Source organism: Chiloscyllium punctatum, chromosome 42 (assembly GCF_047496795.1).
Source record: "Chiloscyllium punctatum isolate Juve2018m chromosome 42, sChiPun1.3, whole genome shotgun sequence".
NCBI lineage: Eukaryota > Metazoa > Chordata > Chondrichthyes > Orectolobiformes > Hemiscylliidae > Chiloscyllium > Chiloscyllium punctatum.
Window position 1 is genome coordinate 11,506,662 of NC_092780.1, and position 24,584 is coordinate 11,531,245.

The 24,584-nt window shown below is 39.3% G+C and overlaps 1 protein-coding gene across 5 annotated transcripts in view; it reads left to right on the forward strand.

Annotated features, from left to right (window-relative positions):
- LOC140465729 (leucine-rich repeat-containing protein 46-like) overlaps window positions 1-24,584 on the forward strand; it is a 47,400-nt gene that overhangs the window by 17,334 nt on the left and 5,482 nt on the right. For 3 of the 5 annotated variants that reach the window (XM_072561394.1, XM_072561395.1, XM_072561391.1), the window contains exon 8: window positions 6,086-7,191. In XM_072561394.1, coding sequence (XP_072417495.1) covers window positions 6,086-6,363 — 278 coding nt within the window. In that variant the 3' untranslated portion in view covers window positions 6,364-7,191. Of the gene's footprint in view, window positions 1-177; window positions 1,544-6,085; window positions 7,192-24,584 lie in introns of those variants that run through there. The other 2 variants (XM_072561393.1, XM_072561396.1) reach the window with 2 other exon arrangements.

Sequence of the window (24,584 nt, forward strand, 5' to 3'; positions counted from 1 at the left end):
AAGTTGGGAAGATCACAGGAGATTGGCATTAAGGAGATTACTGACATTGTGAGCAAAAGGTTCCATTTTCCAATTAAATGTTAACAGGGCAAGACAGGATTCTCACTAGTGAGTACAAGAGGTCTATTTAATGTATGTTACCATCTTATTGGTTAATCCTGTCTTATTTATATGCAGGTTCCTATTCTACCATCTGCTGGATAGAAATTAGACAGTGACAATTTCCAATATGAAAGGGTCAGTTACCTGACAACTCCAGCTTTCCGCTTGTTCCTCCAGCCCTTCATCTTGGCCTCCAACAGTTTGGACACACTCCATGGATCATGACCATCCACATGCCCCATCCAACACATACCAACTTCCCTACACCCTCATGGTCCACTTACAAAATGGTTCTATATTTCTATTTGCACATTGGAATGTACAGTACTCTTCTTTGGAATAGTGCTGCAGGGACAGGCACCAAATTCACGGATTGTACCAGTTTGCATCTCCATAGTCCTTGTTTACTGTTTTTGCACTCATTCACTTTGTACCTACTTTGGTGCTCATAGCATGCCTTACCTTGCCTTTTTGTACCTTTTGGCCATCAGCCAGAGTTTAAAGTTTCACAGTGCTTTTATATTGCCCTGCCATTTAGCACATCCACAAGCCAGGCAGCTTGTTGTAATTGTTGGCAGTAAAGAGAGTGGATATATTACTGCACCATGTGCCAGCAGTGCATGTGACAAACACGCTGAACATCATATTCCTGACGAAGGACTTATGTCCTAAACATCGATTCTCCTGCTCCTCAGATGATGCCTGACCTGCTGTGCTTTTCCAGCACCACACTCTCGACACTGAACATCAACCTGCATTAAAGTGTGACATAGAGCAATCCTCAGTCAAGTGAAGGGAAACTCTTTTCTGACAGGGATCTTAGCTATCTGTCCAAGTTGGTCATGGAGATGGGCCACGGTCAGTCCTAGGGTCTGTCCACTAAATGTAAAGAGGACTCATCAGTGGCTACTGTTGTGGGAGGAAATCTGGGGAAATGAATTGTTGGGATTGGAAGCAGCACACTGGGATGTAGAGGGGATCGCAGTTATGAAGTGGGGCATCTCAACATTCAAGAGGTGAGACGCTAGAGTAGGGGGTAATGTTGGGAGGAGGGATTGCAGGGATCATAAGCAACCAGTATCAGCCTGGCTTCAATGGGGGGAGCAGTTCATTAATGTGTCTGGCATGATTTAATATGCATGGGGCTCAGGGTAAAGTGTGGAGATCAATGGTTAAATAAATGAGTTGCATGGAAATGAGTTTAAAGTTGATGGGGTTAATGGAAAAGGTTACCAGGAAGGGAATGTAAAGGGTAGGGTGGGGGTGCACTATCTAGAGTAAGCTGAACCTGTAATTGCTGCCTCCTTCCAAATGACAAGTGCGCAATGGAGTTGAAAATGGTTGCCACTAGTGGGTGTGATAAGTGTTTTATTCTGTGAGGGAGACAGCTTCACTTTCCTGCAATGTGACTCTCTTTAAAGAACAATAGCAATAGATACAAATAGAGTACAGGTGAAAACACAGACATTCACTGCTGCATGTGTGAACCTACTGTGCTGACTCCAAATCCTGGTCCGAACCACTCCTGACCATGACGTGCAGCTTCAGGAATCAATCCCACTAATGACTATGATGCACAAGTGACAAAGTAGCAAATATATTCCAATTTCCATTGCCTGGACATACTGTAGGAACTGCTCACTTCACAACTTGGACCATAAAGTCTAGCACTAAGGATGAACAGCCTCCGTACCTTCAAAACTACAGTTGCAGCTAGACAGAAATTTGCTCACAACAGCTGATGATCTAGTGAACCTATATGAACAAATATGAAAACAATTACAATGAAATTTCACCCATGCCAATAATGTGCCCTCAAAATGTCTATTTCTTCCTTTCCCACTGATTTGCAAGAGGCACAGGGTGGCTGATACATTTATAAATGGTTTCTGATTTATCAGTTAAAACTCACAGCTTACAGCAACTGCTGACAGAAAGATGAACTGGTTATCTTCATGTTTAAAATAGGTTTTGACTGGAGAGAACAGAGAGACAGCCCCTGTGCTGGTAGAGATCAAACCCTTCTCCCTGTCTTGTTCCCAGCCCAAGTTATTGCACGAATTCCACATCTTTAAAATTTCCTTCAATGTCCCTCAACTGCATTCCAAATTATATTTTCTATACCATTGGTGACCACACCTTTGATTGCCTAGGTCCTAAACTCTAGAATTCTCTCGCTACCCCTCTCTGACTCTCTCCCTCATTGTTCTCCTTTAAGACACTCCTTAAAGCCTTTAATAACGGAGCTAATTTCTCTTTAGGTGGCTTAGTGTCATACTCTCTTTTATAATGCTCCTATTTGAGATGCAGTTAAGGTGCTAACTAAATATAAGTTGTTTTTGGGCTTTGTTGAAAATATCTGGGTTTACCAAATATTTCAAACTTTGTTTTTAACCTGCAAACAATTGATCAACATGCCACTGACGACTCCCTGTGTTTTTTGAGAAATTCCTCTGTGCTTACACTTGCATGCCTTAATGAATCAAAGTTCAGTTTGAACTATGAATAATTGTCTGATATTCTCACACATTCCATTACCTGGAAGGTTGCCATAGTTTTCATTTCATTGTTGGCTTAGCACTGTGATGACGCTAATAAGTATACAAATAATAGCTCTATTGATTTTTCTGATATTTCAAGATCAATATGGATAGAATGGATGATTTAAAAAGTGTGTAATTTCAGAGCCTGCTGCTTTGCAGGCAGTATTGACTTAATCGCTGATTTGTTGCTGCAAAACTTGAGCTATCATAAAAATACATCGGTTAAAACTTAATTAATAAAATTATTTTATTTACAATTGCAAATCAAACTAGGGCTTTGTGTTATTTGGGGGGCTTTGGTTCAGTATCCCTGCAATTTATATGGAGTATTTAAGTATATTTTGTTTTTTTACCCATTTTGGTTTTTTTACATGTCTAACAGGTCGGTGCTTCCAATAAGCAACCACTAGGAGGCACCAGAAACGTTCATGTGTGACACCTCCAATTTCAGCCTTCTTTTTCATGTTGAGAAATAAGCAAAGCATAATTTAAACCTACATATGTACCAATTCCCATGGCATGGCTCCAAGCTTGACTCTGTCAGTGGAGCTTCCCACATTGAAGGTTTTACTTTTAAAATTCCATTGCTTTGTCTCCTTCGCCAGTTTTTTTGGTCCACTCCCAGGGTGGGCAGATACTGCTTCCCCTTCTCGATATATTTCACCTTGTATTAGGCATTAAGAAATCTATGAACATAATCAGAGGCACTATAATTTCCTGGTTATCTCCTTCCTCAGTAACAAACAAGAAATCAAACCTTAGCTCAATTCTTGCCCACCTCACATCATTACTACGGTTTAAAAATGCAGCACTGCAGAGATTGGCACACACATTCCCCCATTGCCCTGGTTAGTGTTGCAATACTGTGCAGCTTAAAAAAGTTATAGAACACATTTATTCCATTAAAAATGTTTGACCTTACATTTTTCATTTAAAATTGAAACGACAGGATGTCGTATTGATTTTCATGGCAGAAAATACGTTTCTTGAGTAAATTAAAATCTCGATGGTAGATTTCATTACAGCAGTAAGGGGTAAATTGGCAGGTGTTTAAATGATTATGGGATAGAAAAAAAGTCTATAGTACCTACCTGTTTCCAGTGGCTAAGGTATTTGTGAACAGAGCACATTGTTAGAAGCTTCAAAAATAGTATGAAGCTAGAGAACAGCAGTAAACTTTTTTGTAGGCATTTGAGAAGCTGTAGAATGAACTATGAAAGTAAGTGATTGAATTAGAGAGCATATCAACATTTTAAGAATAGCAAAAACAGGTGATTGAAGAAAGGTGGTGTACATTAATGGAATAGTGTGTGAGTAGCTGATGTGGAAGATAAATGCTAACACTGGCTGGCTGGGCTGAATATCCTTCTCCATGTTGTAATTTCTGTCTAATTTTATATAATGCTCATTAGAAAATATTTTTAAAGAACTGCAAACAAAGTGAATATTAAAGGGCTATTAAACAGCTTTGACAAGGCAAGACTACAAATAGAAACAGATGAGTCACTGAAGCAAGCCCAACACACAGTCCAAACAAGTCAGAGGCAGAAAAATGAATCAGCAGGTAGGGCAAGCTTAACATTTTCTTGTGAGTACAATGCCTTTTATCAACACATTTGCTGTTGCAAAAGATTTATTTCGGCTGTGGTTCTGAGACACAAAGTGAAAGTATACCCTGTGCTGTCACTGAGAATTTTTAGAACGCACAGTTGATGTGAAATGGTTATGAAACCTGAGTCTGCTGATCTAAATAGCTTTTGTGTTGCACCACTTGCGCACTGGTACGTTCATTCATCCAGGCATTTTCACTTAAACTTCAGAAAGTACTGATTGATGTTTATTTCAGGTGTCCAGAATAGATACATTGTTTAGTTAAAGGCTCCACTGTGCTACAATCAATAAAGTGAGGCTATTGCTAGACACTTCAGCAAGTGTGATCGTGTCTAGAATCCATCAGAAAAAGTCACAAGATATTTGTCTGGGATTTATATGCAGATTTTGACTTGGTTTGGTACTTTCACTAAAATTATGAACAAAGAGATGTCATGTGAAAATGTTCATATGCTGATCCATTTGCTGATAATGCCAACAGTAGTCTTAACATTACCATATACAAAAATGCAGATTATGAACATAAGACTAGAAGCTGGGAAGGGCCTACTCTACTAATAAGTAAGATCATAGCTGATTTGATTGTGACTTCAATTTCACTTTCCTACCTACTCCTGACTATCTTTAACTTCATTGTTAGTTCATGGGTCAAATTAATCTAAAATAACAAGGGAGTGGCAGGTTTGAATAAATATTTATTTTGTTCTCCACTTGTTAAAGTTATTTTGTTTATGATTTCACGCAGAGGGTAGTACATGAATGGAATGAGCTGCCAGAGGAAGTGGTGGAGGCTAGTACAATTGCAACATTTAAAAGGCATCTGGATGGGCATATCAATAGGAAGGGTTTGGCGGGATATGAGCCGGGTGCTGGCAAGTGAGACTAGATTAGTTTGAGATATCTGGTTAGCATGGCCGAGTTGGACCCAAGGGTCTGTTTCCGTGATGTACATCTTTATGACTCTATGACTGTAAATAGCAAGTTAATCATTCCTAATCTCTCTGCTGCACAAACATATGAAATATTGGAGCACTTTTCCATCCAGTTCTGCTTTAGGCCAAAAAATATGGACTCAATCATATTTTGCCCATAAAGAGTCATAGAGTCATAGAGATGTACAGCATGGAAACAGACCCTTCGATCCAACCATATCTTTCCCCTCTCACCCTAAACCTATGCCCTCTAGCTCTGGACTCTCTGACCCCAGGGAAAAGACTTTGCCTATTTATCCTATCCATGCCCCTCATAATTTTGTAAACCTCTATAAGGTCACTCCTCAGCCTCTGATGCTCCAGGGAAAACAGCCCCAGCCTGTTCAGCCTGTCCCTACAGCTCAAATCCTCCAACCCTGGCAACATCATTGTAAATCTTTTCACAACATCTTTCCAATAGGAAGGAGACTAGAATTGTATGCAATATTCCAACAGTGACCTAACCAATGTCCTGTACAGCCGTAACATGACCTCCCAACTCCTGTACTCTGACCAATAAAGGAAAGCATACCAAACGCCTTCTTCACTATCCTATCTACCTGCAACTCCACTTTCAAGGAGCTATGAACCTGCACTCCAAGGTCTCTTTGTCCAGCAACACTCCCTAGGACCTTACCATTAAGTGTATAAGTCCTGCTAAGATTTGCTTTCCCAAAATGCAGCACCTCTCATTTATCTGAATTAAACTCCATTTGCCACTTCTCAGCCCATTGGCCCATCTGGTCAAGATCCTTGTCTGGAACAGAAATTGCCCTGGATTAAGTGCATGATGATCTGTTAAAATAATTACAACCATTTACTACTTACTTACTGGACACATTACTTCTGGTTTTACAGAATTCTTTGTCGATATTCACAAAGAAATAGTTTGCCGATCGCAATGGCGAAGGAAGGAAGCTGAAACTGACCATAACTTGAGGATGAATGAACTGGAGGAGATTCGGAGGGAGATAACTCAAAGACAGTATGAACCAGTAAGAATGAAAAACAATTCTAGTCATCAAGAATGTGATCGGAATGTCATTTTAAGTGAAGCGGGAACAAAGGAAATGCAGATCAGGGAGCCACAGCTGAAGCTCTTGACTGATACTCCTGGAAAACAGATACATGGCTAATAGGCAGATTGCTTCAAAACAATTTGACAATTGGCAAATAGAGCACTTTTCTATCCACTTCTGTTTTAGCCTAAAAAAATACAGATTCAATCATATTTAGGAGACCCAGTCATGGACTAAGTAGCTTGGATATTTCCCATTAAAGAGATAATAGATTATATTTGGATCAGAAGTTTTATAACAATGAAAAACCTTCTCTCTTATTATTTGACTGAGTTGGTAAATGTACTGACCAATGGGGTAGCTGAACCCTATAGACCTAGACTTCCAAGTTCATTCTCTGATCTGTGCTAGCTTTCTGCTACACTGTATTAATTTCCAATGCAGCCTAATTGGAGTGAGTAGATTTATGATTCTCAAAAGCTGACTGGCCCTTTGTGGCCCCAGGTGCACTGTCCCAGTTGATACATAGCTATAAGGATCAGAAAAAGATATATGGTCTGGTCAATGCTGAGTCTATTTTGACCAAGGCAGTGGTATAACAGAGTACTGAGACAGGCAGTCTGACCCAACATGTCCTTGCCAGTGTATATGCTACACATGAGACTTCACCTATGCTTCTTCAACTTATCCCTCTAATGTTTATCTAGCTTCCCTTTTAATGCCTTTCTGCTAATCACTTCAGTTAGTTGTTCTGAAAAGTAAACAAAATGCTTTTATTTTTTGCCTTACCATTGAATTAAGAAAACGTCTGAGATCAGTTGCCAACAGAATGGAAAGGTTGCCATTCTGAGCCCATAGTCAGAAGAGGACAAGATGATTGAAAGAAATGTTCTTACTTTGTATTTGGAAAATGATCATTTTAATAAAATTTGAAAGATGCATGAACCAGTCACATATAAGTTCAATGCGACTATCTGGGTCACATGGCACATTTATGGACTTGTTGAAGTTCCGTACATTAGGAAATTAATTCAACTCACCCACCTTGCTATTCCTTACATGTTAGCCTGGACACAGAAGGACAGCAGGCTGCTTAACTATAGCTATTACTTTGTTAGCAGCCTGTGCAGACACAATTTGCAGTAGAGACTATTGCATTGCTTTCAGGAATATTGACCGCAGCTGATTTTTCTATTCCCGAAGTCTGGGTGTTGAGCTTTTGGGGGTCTGTATTGATGTATCAGGTGTGATTCAGAAAACCTAAAACTGACTAAGAACTTTAAACTCTGGACTTGTGAGTCTACTTAATCTATTACATTGGAATGGGATTTTCTTTTTAAACAAGTGCATTTGGAAACATGTTTTAAAAGACTATAAGACATATGGGCAGAAGACATGCAGCCGATTGAGTCTGCTATGCTATTCAGTGAGACTATAGCTGATTGATAATCTTCAACTCTACTTTCCTGCCTCTTTGTCATAACCTTAATGCCCACTGATTAAAAAAAATCTGTCAGTCTCAACCCTAAACATACTTAATGAACTAGTTTAAGTGACTCTTGTGTAAGAAATTCCACAGGTTGACTTTCTTCAGAAGAAATTTCTCTTCATTTATGTCCTAATCCTTTAGCTGGGATTATGTCCTCAGGTCCGAGACTCCCTCACAGGGAAAACAGCCTTTCCACATCTACCATGTCAAGTCCCCTGACAATCTTTATATGTTTCAATAAGGTCATCTTCATTCTTCTAAACTTAAATAAACAGATCTAGCCTACCCATCCTCTCCTTGTAAGATAGTCCTTCTGTACCTGGGATCAGCCTACTGAACCTTCTCTGGACTGCTCCCAATGCCAGTATATCTTTCCTTAGATAAGGGGCCCAAAACTGTTGGCAGAATTTCAGCTGTGGTCTGACTAGTGTCTTCGATAGACTTCCCTATTTTATATTTGTTCCTTTTGAAATAAAGGCCAACGTTCCATTAGCCTTTATATTACCGACTGAACTTGGACGTTAGCTTTTTATTATTGCATAAGAACTCCAAAGTCCTCCTATAATGTAGCTTTCTGCTGTCTTTCCCCCTTTAAATAATATTGAGTTTCTTTGTTCTTCCTGCCAAAGTGCATAACTTCATTTTCCTGTTATATTCCATCTACCAAGTTTTTGCCCACTTTCTTAACCTGTCTATCCCTTCTGCAGACTGATCATTCTCACCACTTGCCTTCCCACCTCTTTTTATGTCATAAATAAACTTAGTGATAGTACATTCACTTTACTCATCCAAGCCATTAAATATATATTGTAAATAATTGTGACCCCAATATTAATCCTTGTGGCATTCCATTAGTTACAGGTTGCCATCCTGAAAATGCAAACCCACCAAACCCACCCCACTCTCCATCTTCTATAAGTTAGCTAATCCTCTATCCATATTAATGTACTACCTTCAATGCCATGGACGCTTGTCTTACTTAATAACCTAATATCAAATGCCTTCTGAAATTCTAAATATATCCACTGCTTCTCCTTTATGTATCCTCTTGTCGTCTCCTCAAATAATTCTGGTAAATTTGTCAGGTATTATTTCTTCTTCATGAAGCATGCTGACTCTGCTTGATCATATTATATATTTCTAAATGTTCATTACATCCTTTAAAATAGACTCCTATTTTCCCAATAACAGATACTACGCTAACTGGCCAATAGTTTTTTTTTGGCAGTTTTCCAATACCTGGGACTTTTCCAGAATCTGAGGAAAGGTACGTCCACTATCTTTGCAGCAACACTTAATATCCTAAGATGCATCTCAACAGGTCTGTTGGACTTATCAGTCTTTCAGCCCGATTAGTTTTTCTAGCACTTTTTCTCTTGTGATAATCATTGCATTTATTTTCTCTCCACTTTTTTCCATGAGAATCTGTCTTCAAAAATTCTTATTTACGTAAGGTTAAAATTTTTGTGATAACAAAATGAAAATCTGCTGCCCATGCTCTATTCTGTAATATTTTCCCTTAATATACTACCTTGCCAATGCTTAATAGTATCTCTTCATTCCCCAGCTCTCAGTTTGCCAAGTTCATACTCCTCATCCCCACTGACAAAATCCTCTGTGGCTTTGCTCCAAGAGTAATGCTCATATTGTTTTTTTTTCAACTCCTGGGAATACATAAAAGAATTCGCTAATGGATAGGAAACAACCAGTCCACCTCTGGGGAACCACTGCCATGGGGAGGCTGTAGCAGGAGTATAGTAAATGCTTTGTGCCATTTTTCAGACTTCATTATTGGGAATGGGAGGAAATGGAATGTATCTTGGGAACAAAGACAGAGAGTCATTAGGCTGTTTTAAGATGCCAAAACAATTTGATAGCAAGGATACACTGAGCTTTTTCTCTGTTGGTGTAATCCAGAACAAGGGAACGGGATAGTAAAATTAGAGAAAGGCCATTCAAGAGCAATATCAGAAAGCATAATTGTAACAGGAAGCTGGAACTGTGTGCCCTAAAAAAATTCTTTGTCTGTTGGAGCTTTAAAGACTGACATGGATAGATTTTTGTTAAGCAAGAGTTATGGGGAGCATACAGACCAGCTATGATCTAACTGAATGGAGTAACAGGTTTGATAGGCTGAACAATTGACTCATTAGATTAGATTAGATTAGATTACTTACAGTGTGGAAACAGGCCCTTCGGCCCAACAAGTCCACACCGCCACGCCGAAGCGTAACCCACCCATACCTCTACATCTACATCTACCCCTTACCTAACACTACGGGCAATTTAGCATGGCCAATTCACCTGTCGTGCAATAAATGAAGATAAATCTAAATCTACCCTGGCATTTTGAGAATTTGAATTTTTTTAAAAGCTGGCATCAGTAGAGTAAATAATGCTGTCAGATTTATAAAATCTCAGTCGCCTTGGGCAACTGTCTGTGTGGAGTTTGCACATTCACCCCGTGTCTGTGTGGGTTTCCTCTGGTTTCCTCCCACAATCCAAAGGTGTGCAGTTCAGGTGAATTGGACACACTAAGTTGCCCATAGTGTTAAATGCGTTAGTCAGAGGGAAATGGGTCTGGGTGGGTTACTCTTCGGAGGGCCGAAGGGCCTGTTTCCACAAATAGGACATCTAATCTAATCAATCGGCTCACCAACATTCTTTAGGGAAGGAAATCTTTGCTGAGTCTAACTTTTGTGTGACTCCAGACTCAAGTCAATCACTTTGACTCTTTACTGCCCTCTAAAATAACCCAGCATGCCACTCTGTTGCATTGAATTGATACAAAGAATGCTCCCCATCTGACAGCATTGTGCAAAGCATCTACACCACATGGAGTGCAATGATTTAAGAAACATGTCTGTTATCAATTGCTTTGGGCAACTAGGGATGGACAATAAATGCAAGCCTTGCCATCACAGTCCACATGGAATGAATTAACTCATAAACAAATTTAAAATACTTCACCAGTACAAAACAAGCTGAGGAATTTGTGGTAAAAATTAGTCAAATACAATTTTATTGATTCTGACATAAATAAGACAGGAACTTTTGATTAAATTATTTAACTCCAATCAGTTCAAAGCAATAGGCAATAAAAGTCCCAAAATGTATACAATCCATAGTGTACACAAATCCCACACAGAATGGAAGATGAATAGTGCTTTATGTGATGTAATAACATAGAATGAACCATCACATTCAGGCAAATGCTTTGATATCCTAATTTTCTCTTAAACTAGTTTAATTTTAACAAATGTTTGAAGCAGTTTATTAGGTTAACAGTGAACAAGCACCATTATTAATGTGCAAATTGATCAGCGAGATAATAGAATTAAGCATTATTGAGAACTACTCTCTGAATTGTGAATCTCCAGACTTGCTGGTCAATTGATGCCACTCCAAAGCATGCTTTGCACAAACAACATCACAATCCTAGCTTCCCCAATATTTTTAGGAGGCTGGGTGGGGGTTACACTTTCATTATTTATTAAATTTGTCACAGGAATTAAAGCTTGACAAGTAATTCTGCATTAATTGTTCATATCTGTCATTTGTAGCCCAAAATTGTTCAGAAAAGGAATTAATGAAACTAGAGTTTCATTCCTTCAGCTGGAGAATTGTTAGATATTTTAATGTCAGATTTACTTTAATATTACTTTTTTCTTTCTATTTCTTTCACTATTTCTCATTGTCTACCTGATTTGACCCCATTTACACTTTTTCCATTTTTGTCATTTTAATGTTTCTTAATCCTTAAATCTTAGTGGTTGAGGAGATGGCTATTGGTTTGACCATTGAGCTCTGAAATGCCTTTGAACAATTACATCAGGAAATATCTTTTTTGAGTTGGGGTACAGTTTCTCTCTGAAAAACCCCGTTCGAGCTAGGTGCAGCAAAACATCAAGCTATAATGGTGTTTCCTTTTAAGACTAATTTAACAAGTGCTTGAGGAGCTGCTGAGCAATTACTGAGAAGGGCGATCACTCTTAAACAGGATGTGGAGGAGCCGGTGTTGGACTGGGGTGGACAAAGTTAAAAATCACACAGGACCAGGTTATAGTCCAACAGGTTAATTTGGAGGTTCGAGCTTTCGGAGTGCTGCTCCTTTATCACCTGATTGTGAAGCAGGACCATAAGATGCAGAATTTATAGCAAAAGATTACAGTGTCATGCAAGTAAAATGATATATTAAACAAACCTAGTTTGTTGTTAAGTCTTTCATCATTTAGAATAAGTTACTGGTTTAGGTTCATTAATATGTAAATCCCAGAACTTCTTTTAAGTCACATTCTCGAGATAACTTTAGGTTTTATAAAAAAAAAAGTGACATCTCAGCTCAGACAGTGCATTAAAGGTATAAGGTCAGAGTCTGACTGTATCCAATCTTGAGTCCGACTGGTTCTATTTCCAAAGTGGAATTTACAGTATATTACATGGATTGACTGCCTGCAGATTGTATATTTTTTTCAGCAAGTATCTGCAAATATAATTCTGCACATACAAATTCATCCCATAGATTTATATGTGTGTGCACATGCAGGGGAGAGAGAGAGAGAGAGAATGTGAGTGCACATGAGAGGGTGTGTGTAAGCTTGGAAAAGTGTGTGTGTGTGAGAGAGATGGGGTATAAGCCTGTGATAGGATGCATGTGTGGGTGTGATTGTGGAGGGTGTATGCATGTGTGTATGAGAGAGGGTCTGCATGAGTGTGTGAGTATGTAAGAGTGTGTGTATGTGTGTGAGACAGAGAGTATATAGTGCATTGGGGTCAACTCTAGTATGACATGAACCCAATGTCATGGTTGAGGCCATACTCATTGGTACCGAATCTAGCTATCAGCTTCTGCTTGGCCACTTTGTGTAGTTGTCTGTCCTGAAGTCCGCCCAAGAGGATGTTCACCATCTTTATTTACTTTTCTCAGAATGCTCAAATGTTAGGCTGTCTCTTTAAAAGAAAGTTCACTCAGATTTCTAAATTATTGATAGAAATCCATAAAGGTTTAGTTTCTGCAGTGTAAAAGAATAGTAATAATGATAGGTAATTGTTTTTAGTGGTGTTATTGAAGGACAAGAATTACACAATCATAGAGATGTACAGCAAGGAAACAGTCCAACTCGTCCATGCTGACAAGATATCCTGAATTAATCTAGTCCCATTTGCCAGCATTTAGCCCATATCACTCTAAACCTTTCGTATTCATGTACCCATCCAGATGACTATTAAATGTTGTAATTATACCGGCCTCCACCACTTCCTCTGGCAGCTCATTCTATACATGTACCACCCTCTGTGTGAAAAAGTTGCCCTGTAGATCCCTTTTAAACCTTTCTCATCTCACCTTAAACCTATGCCCTCTAATTTTGGAGCTCTCTCCCTGGGGAAAAGACCTGGCTATTCATCCCATCCATGCCCCTCATGATTTTATAAACCTCTATAAGGTCATCCCTCACCCTCGGATACTCCATGGTAAATAGTCCCAGCCTATTCAGCCTCTCCTGATAGCTCAAAACTTCCAACCCTGGCAACATCCTTGGACATCTTGCTGGACTCTTTCAAGTTTCACAACATATTTCCTAGTAGCAGGGAGCCCAGAGTAAACACATATTCCAAATGTGGCCTAACCAATGTCCTGTACAGCCGCAACATGACCTCCTAACTTCTATACTCAATGCGCTGATGAATAAAGGCAAGATTCCCAAACACTTTCTTCAGTAACCTGTCTACCTATGACTCGACTTTTGAGGAAATATGAATCTGCATCCCAAGGCCTCTTGTCTGGTAACATTCCATTATGTATACAAAATCTGCCTTGATATGCCCTACCAAAATGCAACACCTCACATTTATCTAAATGAAACTCTATCGGCCACTCCTCAGCCCCATTGGCCCATCTGATCAAGTTCCAATTTACTCTGAGGTAACCTCCTTCGCTGTCCACTACACCACCAATTTTGGTATCATCTGCAAACTAACTAACCATACCTCCTATATTCACATTCAAATCATTTAAATAAATGATAAAAAGCATTGGATCCAGCATCAATCTTTGCGGCACACCACTGGTTTCCTACCTTTGAGTCAATTTTGTATCCAAATGCCTAGCTCTCCCAGTATTCCATACGATCTAACCTTGCTATCCAGTCCACAATGCGGAACCTCATCGAACGCCTTACTTAAGTCCACATAGCCAACGTCCACTGCTCTGCCTTATCAATCTTCTTTGTCACTTCTATTAGCCAGGACACTGCAGATAACTACCGTGCTCTTCTTCAAATGTTCCCATGAGCTGTTTTACATTCCGAGAAAAGCAAAAAAGCCTCAGTTCAGTGGCTTATTTGAAAGATAGACCTTCAGGTATGTGAATGGATGGAAGGAAACCTTAAATTAGATAAGCCTGGTTATGTTACAATTAGGCTACGTACAATTTAGCGGTAGGGGATAGAAATTATAGGAAGGAGTCAGAGTTACAGTCAGAGGATATTTAGTGGGATAAAATAGACAATTAGGGTGGACTTGATGTTCAGAAGTAGCAAACAGTTGTCCAATTTCAGTCAGGTATGGCAGCTGACTAAAGTCCAGAAGCTATTTGAAGGTAAATGTATGTGAAGACTCACTCACGAAAATTGTTTTGTGAGAATGAAGGTTGAGAAGATATGCTAAATTGTACAGGTCGATAGCAAAGTTGGAGGTCATTATAAGATTTTGGAAGTGGCACAGACACATTTCAGCACAAGCAAGTAAATCTCCATCCTGGAACATGCTGTAGCTGAAAATCTAGCGGGATAGGAAATTAACAATCATTGGCAATTTTAACTAGTATCCAACTTAGTAGATAGGGTCAAATGCAGTTTTCAAAAGTTAGGAACTCCAGACAAGATTGAGGGGGAAAAAGACTAAGTATAACAAAGAGCAGGTGGCCTGGGATGGAGACTGTACAGGAGCCATTGATATCTGATTACTAATATAATTGTAAGATGATGGGTTTCTTCAGTAAATTATTTCAATTATGATTTTGCATTTGATCATTAGAACACAGATATATTTTATGAAGAAAGGGTATGAAAGGTCAGAAAAAAACATGCAATTTTCCAGTGGTGGTCCTGGTTTCTGTAAGACAGTTCAGGCTTTTTCTGTAATGATCTTTTGTTTGGCTATTTCAATATATATCTTTCTATACAAGACCCTAACTTGTCACAAACAAATTTCTCCTTACAATAGTGTTCTGATGCAACTGAATTTATGCATGTCATTATTGCTTTAATTCTGACACTTTACATCTGGCGACAAATCAATATCTTCACAGAAGTACCGTGAAGAGAATAACCAGACTGCACATTGTGCAACTTAAGTTTCTCATTCATGAGATGTAGATACTGGCTAAGTGATCCCTAAATTTCTTGTCTCCTACAAGCAGGTGATAGTGTACACTATTCTTTAACTCCTGCTGACTATGTAGTGAAGATATTCTGTCACTGCTGTTAGTGAATTCCAGGATTTTCATCCAACAACAATGAAAAGACAGTAGTACTTTTCCAAGCCAGGATGAATGTGTGACTTGAAATCTTGGAAGTGATGGTGTTTCCACAGATCTGCTTCCAGGTGGCAGAGGCTACAGGTTTTGGAGGCACTGTCAAGGAAGCTTTTGCAAGTTGCTTCAATATCTCTTATAGAGGGAGTCAATGTCTAGAGTGGCAAATGGGATCCCACTCAATTGTTGTTTTCCTGGATGGTGTTAAGCTTCTGAATGGTTGTCGGAGTTGCACTTCTCCAGGGGAGCATTCCATCACATTCCTGATTTTTGTTATGTAAGTAGTGGGGAGCAAGGAGGTGAGTTACTTATAGAAGAGTAGCCAGGCTAGATCTGATGTCATAGCCAACATATTTATGTAGCTAGACCAATTAAGTTTCTGGTTAATGGTGATTTCCAGTATGTTGATGGTAGGTAATTTGAAGATGTTAATGCCATTGAATTTCAAAGAAACATGGTTTGACGCTCCCTCTTATTGGTGATGCTTATTCCCTGCAATGAGTTTCTTTGTTAACTTAGACCAGTGAAGAGTTTTCTTCTTGATTCTCATTGATTTTAACTTTGCAAGGAGGTCCTGATGCTATAATTGGTCAGAATCCAATAACCAGATGAGGTTTGATTTTTTTGTAATTGAATTTTTATAAATTTGACTGTTGAACAGTTATTCCAATAAATTCTGCTATCTAGAATGAAGAGCAAAGTACAGTTTGGGTAACTGTGGATCTCTTGCTTTCCACCTACCTACACTTCTTATCTTTCAGATACCCAAGATTTGCCACTTGGTCTTCTGGTGCAACTTCATTATGAATGGGAAAGACAAGACCAGATCTCTGAGGAAGAGCATTGTGTCACTTAATCTAACACTGCATAAATGATAGAGTGCAGAGAGTAACAATTAGCATGCAGTGAGAACCTAGTATGAATGGGCAATAGCGATGTTTGCCAGTTCACTGGTTGGTGAAATTGCATAGGAGCTCAGATGAGGACATATAGGTGAAAGCTGACAGGCATGTAACTGAGAAGCTTAGTGCATTTGCAGGCCTTTGTCAATATCAGAGAGTATGGAAGTGCCAAATGGAGCAAATACCTAGATTTGGAGCCCATTCTTTCCAAAGTGGAAATATTGACCTTTGGAATGACTGCCAGTATTGCCTCTGGCTGATGTCTCAGTATTGCAGCAGGCACAAGCCAACCAACATTGCTGCAGTGGAAGATCAATATGGAGTTTGTGTGATCCATACTTGTTGCCATAAAGGCTCAAACTATTGTAGTTCTGGCTGCAGATTTCAGTTGCCAAATGGGCACATTTGCTCTCACAGCAGTCTGTCCTTCAGCAGATCACTAGGATTGCCAAGATGCCACCTTAGTTGGTGATAACTTGTGGTGCATAAACCTGTTGTCTTCTCTCAAGCTGACAGCATATGTGCTTCTCACTGTGAAACTGGTGGATTAGTGTTGCATTATTGGAAATGTTGTTAGATAAAGTTATTCTAAATTATTCTTTTTGCCAGAGATTTTTACTTCAGCACTTTTGCCAAGAGTTAATTAGCAAGGATTGAAAGATGGTGAGTTGTGAAGCAATAGAAATGTGGGGTCAAAATGTTAAGTAGAAGTTGTCTGGAGTGAAGGCGTCACAGATACTTTTTCCTTTCCCTTTTCTTATTTCAGTATTGTTACATACTAACTTTATTCTGGAAGAAGGCATTTGCAATTTTGCATTTACAGATTTGTATTTGCAGATACATTCTATTTTGTTCAAAAAGCACATAATTTGTAGAGTCAGTCAATGCAGCATTTTATAAATTCCTACTTTAGAAATAAACCAGTCTGACTCCAGGTTAAGACACAGACTCTAAACAAGACATCACGCCTATATTGCAATGTCTGACCTGAGATGTCACCTCTTTTATACTGATAAAACCTTAAGTTATCTCGGGGCAGTGATTTGAAAGAAATTATGAGATTTGCATATTAATCAATTGAAACCTGCATCTCCATTCTGATTAAAGATTTAAGAGCCAGCTTAGGTGAGCTCAACTCATTCACATCAATTGTATGACCCTTTGATCTTTTACTTATAAATTCTGTGTCTAAGGTCTCCCTCTCTCACTAACACCTGAAGAAGGAGCAGGCCTCTGAAAGCTTGTGTTTTCAAAATAAACCTGTTGGACTACAACATGGTGATTTTGACCTTGCCCAACCCAGGCACCTTCACGTTCTGGAAGTACAAAAAGGAACAACCATAGCACCTGGCTCTTCGAACCTCCTCCACCATTCAAGATCATGGCTGATCTGATTTTAACCTCAACTCTACATTCTTGCATGCCCCTAATAAGCTTTCATCCCTGCCTTAAAAATATTTTAAAATTCTGTATCCACTAATTTTGAGGACGGGAATTCCAAAAACTCTTGACCTTTGGAGGGAAAAAATACTTTCCTCATCTGTTTCAAATGGATATTTCTCCGCCCACCCCACCCACTTTAAATATGACACTTAGTTCTAGGTTCTCCCACAAGAGGAACCATCCTTTCAATAGCCACATGGTAAAGTCCCCTCAGGTTCTCCTACATTTCTATTAAGTCACCTCTGATTCTTCTTAAGCCGTTGCCCATTTAAGATGGGCATGAGGCAGTTTTTTTTCCCTGACAGTTAAATGTCTTTAGAGCTGTTTCTGAAAACACAGTCGAAGCAGAGACTTAATAATTTTAGGGCAGAGGTAAGTGGATTCTTAGTATGCAAAGAGATTAAAGATTTTTGAGGTTGGCAGGTGCATGGAGTTGAGGTTACAGTTAGTTTAGCCGTGATCTTATTAAATAGTGGAGTGAGTTCGAGGAGTGAGGGGCCTACTTCTGCACCTAACTAGTATAAATACACAAACCATTTAAGAATTTCAGTATCTACAGTATTTTGCTTGTGTATCACTATCCATACCAAAACAATATTCACAAATCTCATGTCGCAATAATAGGTATGCCCTGACCAAAAAACAGTAAGAGGATGGCACTGCTTGTCTGCATTGTCTGTTCACAATTGCATGATCTTGTTCAGTGCACGACCAGTAATGTCTCACCACTAAGTAAGCAATTATAGGTTGTACCTTCTCCTGAACCACATCAGCTAAAACATTGGTATCCTTTTACTAAAAGACAGTTCAACACTGAGCAGTTTAAAGTTGATGGTAATAAAAAAAACGCTACCCTTACAGTTCCCCCCCCCCATCACTTTCTAAATGGAAGGCTGTTATTAAACATGATTTTATCAGTGCTACATATCTCAATTTCTATAATGCACGTTTCTATGCATTTGATTTATTTAGGGCCTTATCTCCTATACTTTAAATTGTTATCAAATCCCCTTTTGCTGTAATTCATATAATAGATAATTCAAACTTCAATGCTGGGTGTTTATCCCGATTTGTGAAAATGACATTTTCACAATGGACCATGTGTTAGCAGTTTGATTTAAGACTTTTCTCATTGTCTCACACAGTTGTCTTCCATCTTCCAAATATATCACATGTTCTGAACATACCGGGCTCAAAGCATTAACTCTTTGTTTCCACAGTTGCTGCCACACTTGTTGAGTTCCTCACTGCTTTCTGCGTTTATCTCACAGATCGATATTCTACATGGTCCAATTTAAGATTTTGGGAGTTTTGATTGTATGTGAAAGTGAATCGACATTTTTTTTCTTTTAAAGCAGATTAATGTAAACACGAGCCAAGTTGATGTGGAGACTGTTTGGAATGAAAGGGTTCTAGCTTACTCCTCCTGCATGATTTGTATGTCCTATCATTCTCATCATGCTCACAAATAGTCTGGGTTGGAAAGGCAAAGGCGAGAAGGAAGGATGGCCAAAAGTAATCTTGGAAGTACCAACGTTTTAAAAATTCAGTAAATGAAGAAAGCCCTTTCTGATTTACAGTGCTTAGTTCTCAGTGCTGGGTTGGATGATGCAAGTCTCACTGACCTTTATACTCACCTACATCCAGAATCTCACTGAAGAGCAGGATCTGTATTAGAGTGGACAGTGCACTGTTGGGTAGCATATTGGGATTCCATTACTGACGTGTTATCAATTGATCTAAACCAAGATGAGGAGGCAGTGGATGGCAGAACAAAGACAGACTTCAGAACATTGATGGGGTAAGACGATGGACTGTCTGGTAGCAGTGTGGACAAGAAATCCTTTCATTCTTTCCTATATTCACCTCCATCGGATACGTGTTTAATCAAGCTGTTGGACATGTTGGTAGATAAATCCCCAGGACCTGATCAGGTGTACCCTAGAACTCTGTGGGAAGCTAGAGAAGTAATTGCTGAGCCTCTTGCTGAGATATTTGTATCATCTATAATCACACGTGAGGTGCCGGAAGACTGGAGTTTGGCAAACGTGGTGCCACTGTTTAAGAAGGGTGGTAAGGACAAGCCAGGGAACTATAGACCAGTGAGCCTGACATTGGTGGTGGGCAAGTTGTTGGAGGGAATCCTGAGGGACAGGATGTACATGTATTTGGAAAGGCAAGGACTGATTAGGGATATTCAACATGGCTTTGTGCTTGGGAAATCATGTCTCATAAACTGGATTGAGTTTTTTGAGGAAGGAACAAAGAGGATTGATGAGGGCAGAGCGGTAGATGTGATCTATATGGACTTCAGTAAGGCGTTCGACAAGGTTCCCCATAGGAGACTGATTAGCAAGGTTAGATCTCACGGAATACAGGGGGAACTAGCCACTTGGATACAGAACTGGCTCAAAGGTAGAAGACAGAGGGTGGTGGGAAGGGTTGTTTTTCAGACTGGAGGCCTGTGACCAGTGGAGTGCCACAAGGATCGGTCCTGGGCCCTCTACTTTTTGTCATTTGCATAAATGATTTGGATGCGAGCATAAGAGGTACAGTTAGTAAATTTGCAGATTATACCAAAATTGGAGGTGTGGTGGACAGCAACGAGGGTTACCTCAGATTACAACAGGATCTTGACCAGGTGGGCCAATGGGCTGAGAAGTGGCAGATGGAGTTTAATTCAGTTAAATGTGAGGTGCTGCATTTTGGGAAAGCAAATCTTAGCAGGACTTATACACTTAATGGAAAGGTCCTAGGGAGTGTTGCTGAACAAAGAGACCTTGGAGTGCTAGTTCATAGCTCCTTGAAAGTGGAGTCGCAGGTAGATAGGATAGTGAAGGCGGTGTTTGGTATACGTGCCTTTTTTGGTCAGAGTATTGAGTACAGGAGTTGGGAGGTCATGTTGCGGCTGTACAGGACATTGGTTCGGCCACTGTTGGAATATTGCGTGCAACTCTGGTCCCTTCCTATCAGAAAGATGTTGTGAAACTTGAAAAGTTTCAGAAAGGCTTTACAAGGATGTTGTAAGGGTTGGAGGATTTGAGCTATAGGGAGAGGCTGAACAGGCTAGGGCTGTTTCCCTGGAGCGTTGGAAGCTGAGGGGTGACCTTATAGAGGTTTACAAAATTAAATTATGAGGGGCATGGATAGGGTAAATAGGCAAAGTCTTTTCCCTGGGGTCGGGGAGTCCAGAACTAGAGTGTATAGGTTTAGGGTGAGAGGGGAAAGATTTAAAAGACACCTAAGGGGCAACTTTTTCACACAGATACAGGTATGAAATGAGCTGCCAGAGGAAGTGGTAGAGGCTGGTACAATTGCAACATTTAAGAGGTATTTGGATGGGTATATGAATAGGAAGGGTTTGTAGGGATATGGGCCAGGTGCTGGCAGGTAGGACTAGATTAGGTTGGGATATCTGGTTGACATGGACAGATTGGACCGAAGGGTCTGTTTCCATGCTGTACATCTCTATGTTGTGTCACACTTCCATTGTAGACTGGGGAGCTGATGGCCTAATGGTACTATCACTGGACAATCCAGAAACCCAAGAAATGTTTTGGGGACTGCCACAGCAGATTGTGGAATTTGAATTCAATTTAACAAAACTGGAAGACAGAGCCTAATGGTCAATGGTTCACAAGTGTCCTTTAGGGATGGAAACTGCCACCCCTATCTGGGCTGGTCTGCATGTGACTCCTGACCAACAGAAATGTGGTTGACTCCTAAAGATCCGCTGGTAATCAGGGATGGGTAATAAATGCTGGCCTTGCCAGTGATGCTCATATCCCATTAATGAATTTTTAAAAAGACTTTGAATGTAGACTTTCTCTCCCAGAAGCAGGGAATCATATTAAGCAACAGGATATTTAGCTGTTATGTGCATTGATGGTACCTTTACCAAATTAGCATTATTTTCATGGAATTTTGTCAGATTTAAAATGTAACTCTGTTTCGTCTCCACAAATGCTACCAGATCTGGGTTTTTCCAAATTTTATATTTTTTTTATTGCAGATGCCCAGAATGTTGCTATCATTGTAAGATTGCTTAGGTATAAATTGCAATAAGTGCATTTGAAACAGGAATACTTTAATTGGAACTCAGTTCAGGTAGATAGAAACCTCTGCATAATTGTGTATATCGTACAGAATCAACCTGCCTGAAATCACAGTGCCTTTGCATAATTCAATTGAAATAATGGACTAACTTTCTTCAATAATATTCATCTTCCTTTTATATTTTGCAATAAAATCCAGCACGATGGCTCAGTGGGTTAACATTGCTGCCTCACAGCAGAGACCCAGGTTCGATTCCAGCCTTGAGTGACCGTCTGGGTGGAGTTTGCACATTCTCCCAGATTCTCCATAGGTTTCTTCCAGGTGCTCCGGTTTCCTCCCACAGTTCATAGATGTGCAGGTTAGGTGAACTGGCTATGCTAAATTGCCCATAGTGTTCAGGGATGTGTAGGTTAGAGGCATTAATCGGGAAATGTGAAGTAATAGTGTGAGGGAATGGGTTTGGGTGTGATAGTTTTTGGATGGTCGTTGTGGACTTGTTAGGCCAAGTGGTCTGTTTCCACACTATAGGGATTCTATGATGTTTTGAAGCCCATTAAAAGAATGATCATAATTCAGATATTTACCCTGCTCAACAAGCCATTATAAATATAGATACATTTTGTTCACTTTAAATACAGGACATACACTCTTATCCAGAAGGCAATAAAGGGAAGCTCATCTCCCAGACTGTCAATTCTGAAGCTTATTATCTATCAGTACATAAATCACTGAAATTTGGCAAGACAGGGACTGAGTAGTTATTAATGAGTAGTCAAAGTCCACATTCATTACCACAGTTTTGCCACAATTACATAATTTTACAAATGGCTACACCAAACCAGTGGACCTTAACTCGCTTTGTCATATTTCTCCTATCTCTGAAAACATTCCAGAATATTTATTATAGTCTCTTATGCAAACCAAATGATCATTTGTCAAAGGACTTTAACAAGTGTCCTGCTCAAAGTTTCAGCAGGTCTATACCAAAAATACATTTCAGGAAGCTTGGCACATGCAATGTCAGAACTATTGGGGTGTTCCCAAAAGGAGAATGAGTTAACCAAGCAAGGCAATAAAAATACAAATATGGTTTCTGAGTCTAAAGAAGGCATCTGAGATAGTTATAGAATGGACTTTCATTAATCTAAAACCTGAGACCACCTTAAGACATCTGAAGCATTTTACCATCCATTATTAAAACATCACTGTTACAATGCAGAAAATTTGAGGCATGCATTCTATCTACACTCAACATTCACGTGTCCTTTCCAGTCACTGGATATTAACTAGGCCCGGGACCTATACTCCTTTCCATAAAATGGTATTTTTGATTCAGTGCATCATTTACTCAAAACTTTTACCATCTAAAGCATTGTTAATGAACACACTTTGAACTTCTGGTAACTCACAGTAGATACCCAGTGTAGTAGATGCATTTATGTATCAGTAACATTCTTAACTTGAACACTTATCCCCTCGTAATTGTTTTGCCACCCCTGCTCCTGATATAAAAGGTACCAGAAATTGGCCACTCAGCCCATCAAATCTGCTCTGCCCTTCAGAGATCATGGCTGCTCTTGCAATTCTTAATTCTACTTTCTTGCTTTTTCCCCCATAACCCTTGATTCTCTTACTGATTAGCTATCTCAGTCTTGATTATACTTGAATCCCACAAATTTAAAGAAGAAATTCCTCATCTGCGTTAAATGGGCAACCCCTCACTGTCAGGTTATGCCCACTGGACCTTGACTTGTCCATACAGGGGAAATAACCTCCCTGCAAATATACTGTCAAGTCCACAAGAATCTTAAGTATCAGTATGGTCTCCTGTCATTCTTCAAAACTCCAATGGGTACAAGCCAATCCTACTCAATCTCTCCTCATTAGAAAATCCCTCCATACCTGGAATCAACTTTAGTGAACCTTTCCTGGACTGTCTACTTACAACACAATAACATTGAATTATATCAAATCACAGGATTACAAGTGGCAAAATGGTATATCTCCCATATTGTTCTTGTTTTTAAATAATTAACATCAATGTTATTGATTTCATAAGGCTTTGTTCTATTAATTAAAGTTGAATTTTTAGAAAGTTAACAGTTTGATGATTTTATTGCAATGCAGAACGTCCAGTTTACTAAAGATGTCTTAGGACTTGATTATTTCATGGACATGCCCAGATATTTGCAGTTTCCATCATATCAAGCCTATTTTTATTCTGAAGACAGCATTTTGGGTGAATATTTTATTCAAGATGGGAGTTGTTGAAATTACTGTTCATTACATTGTCAGACTAGTTAGTGAAAATGACTTATCACAGTGGTGGTTCCATTAAATCCTATTCTTAAAAGTTAATCAAGATTCCTGCCCTGAGACATCAGATGACTTGTTTTCTTTTGCCATTGACTACTCAATTGCTGCTGTGGCCATCAAAGCAGACTCAATATGAAATTTCCTCACCTGCTTTTGCAGCAGACAATCATCTGCTTGGAAATCCTAAATTCAGATGCAAAAGTAGCACTGCCAACTTAAAGAATGCACAAATATTTTGTCCTTCCACATTCACATGGAGCTATCTATTTCTAAGAGGCAATACTGTCTATGACAGACTGTACAAATATGACAATCCTCAATCAGGCAAATGAAAAAATGGATCAGAGATCTAATTCCACCTGCTTCACAGTGGGAGAATGCAACTTGAAGCACTTGCAGAAGGAACTAAATGCTATTTAAGAATCTAGAGTTTTTTTTTGTGTGCGCAACTTGTTTAAGTTGGCAAAGGATTCTTTGGTATGAAAGAGTTCAGAGAAAAAATTGCTGTTTTTCTTCTGTTGCCTCACATTTTGGCAAATAGGTAAGGATATGGTGGTGTTATTTTCTTACGCATTCTAAGTAACAGAGATTAAGAGTA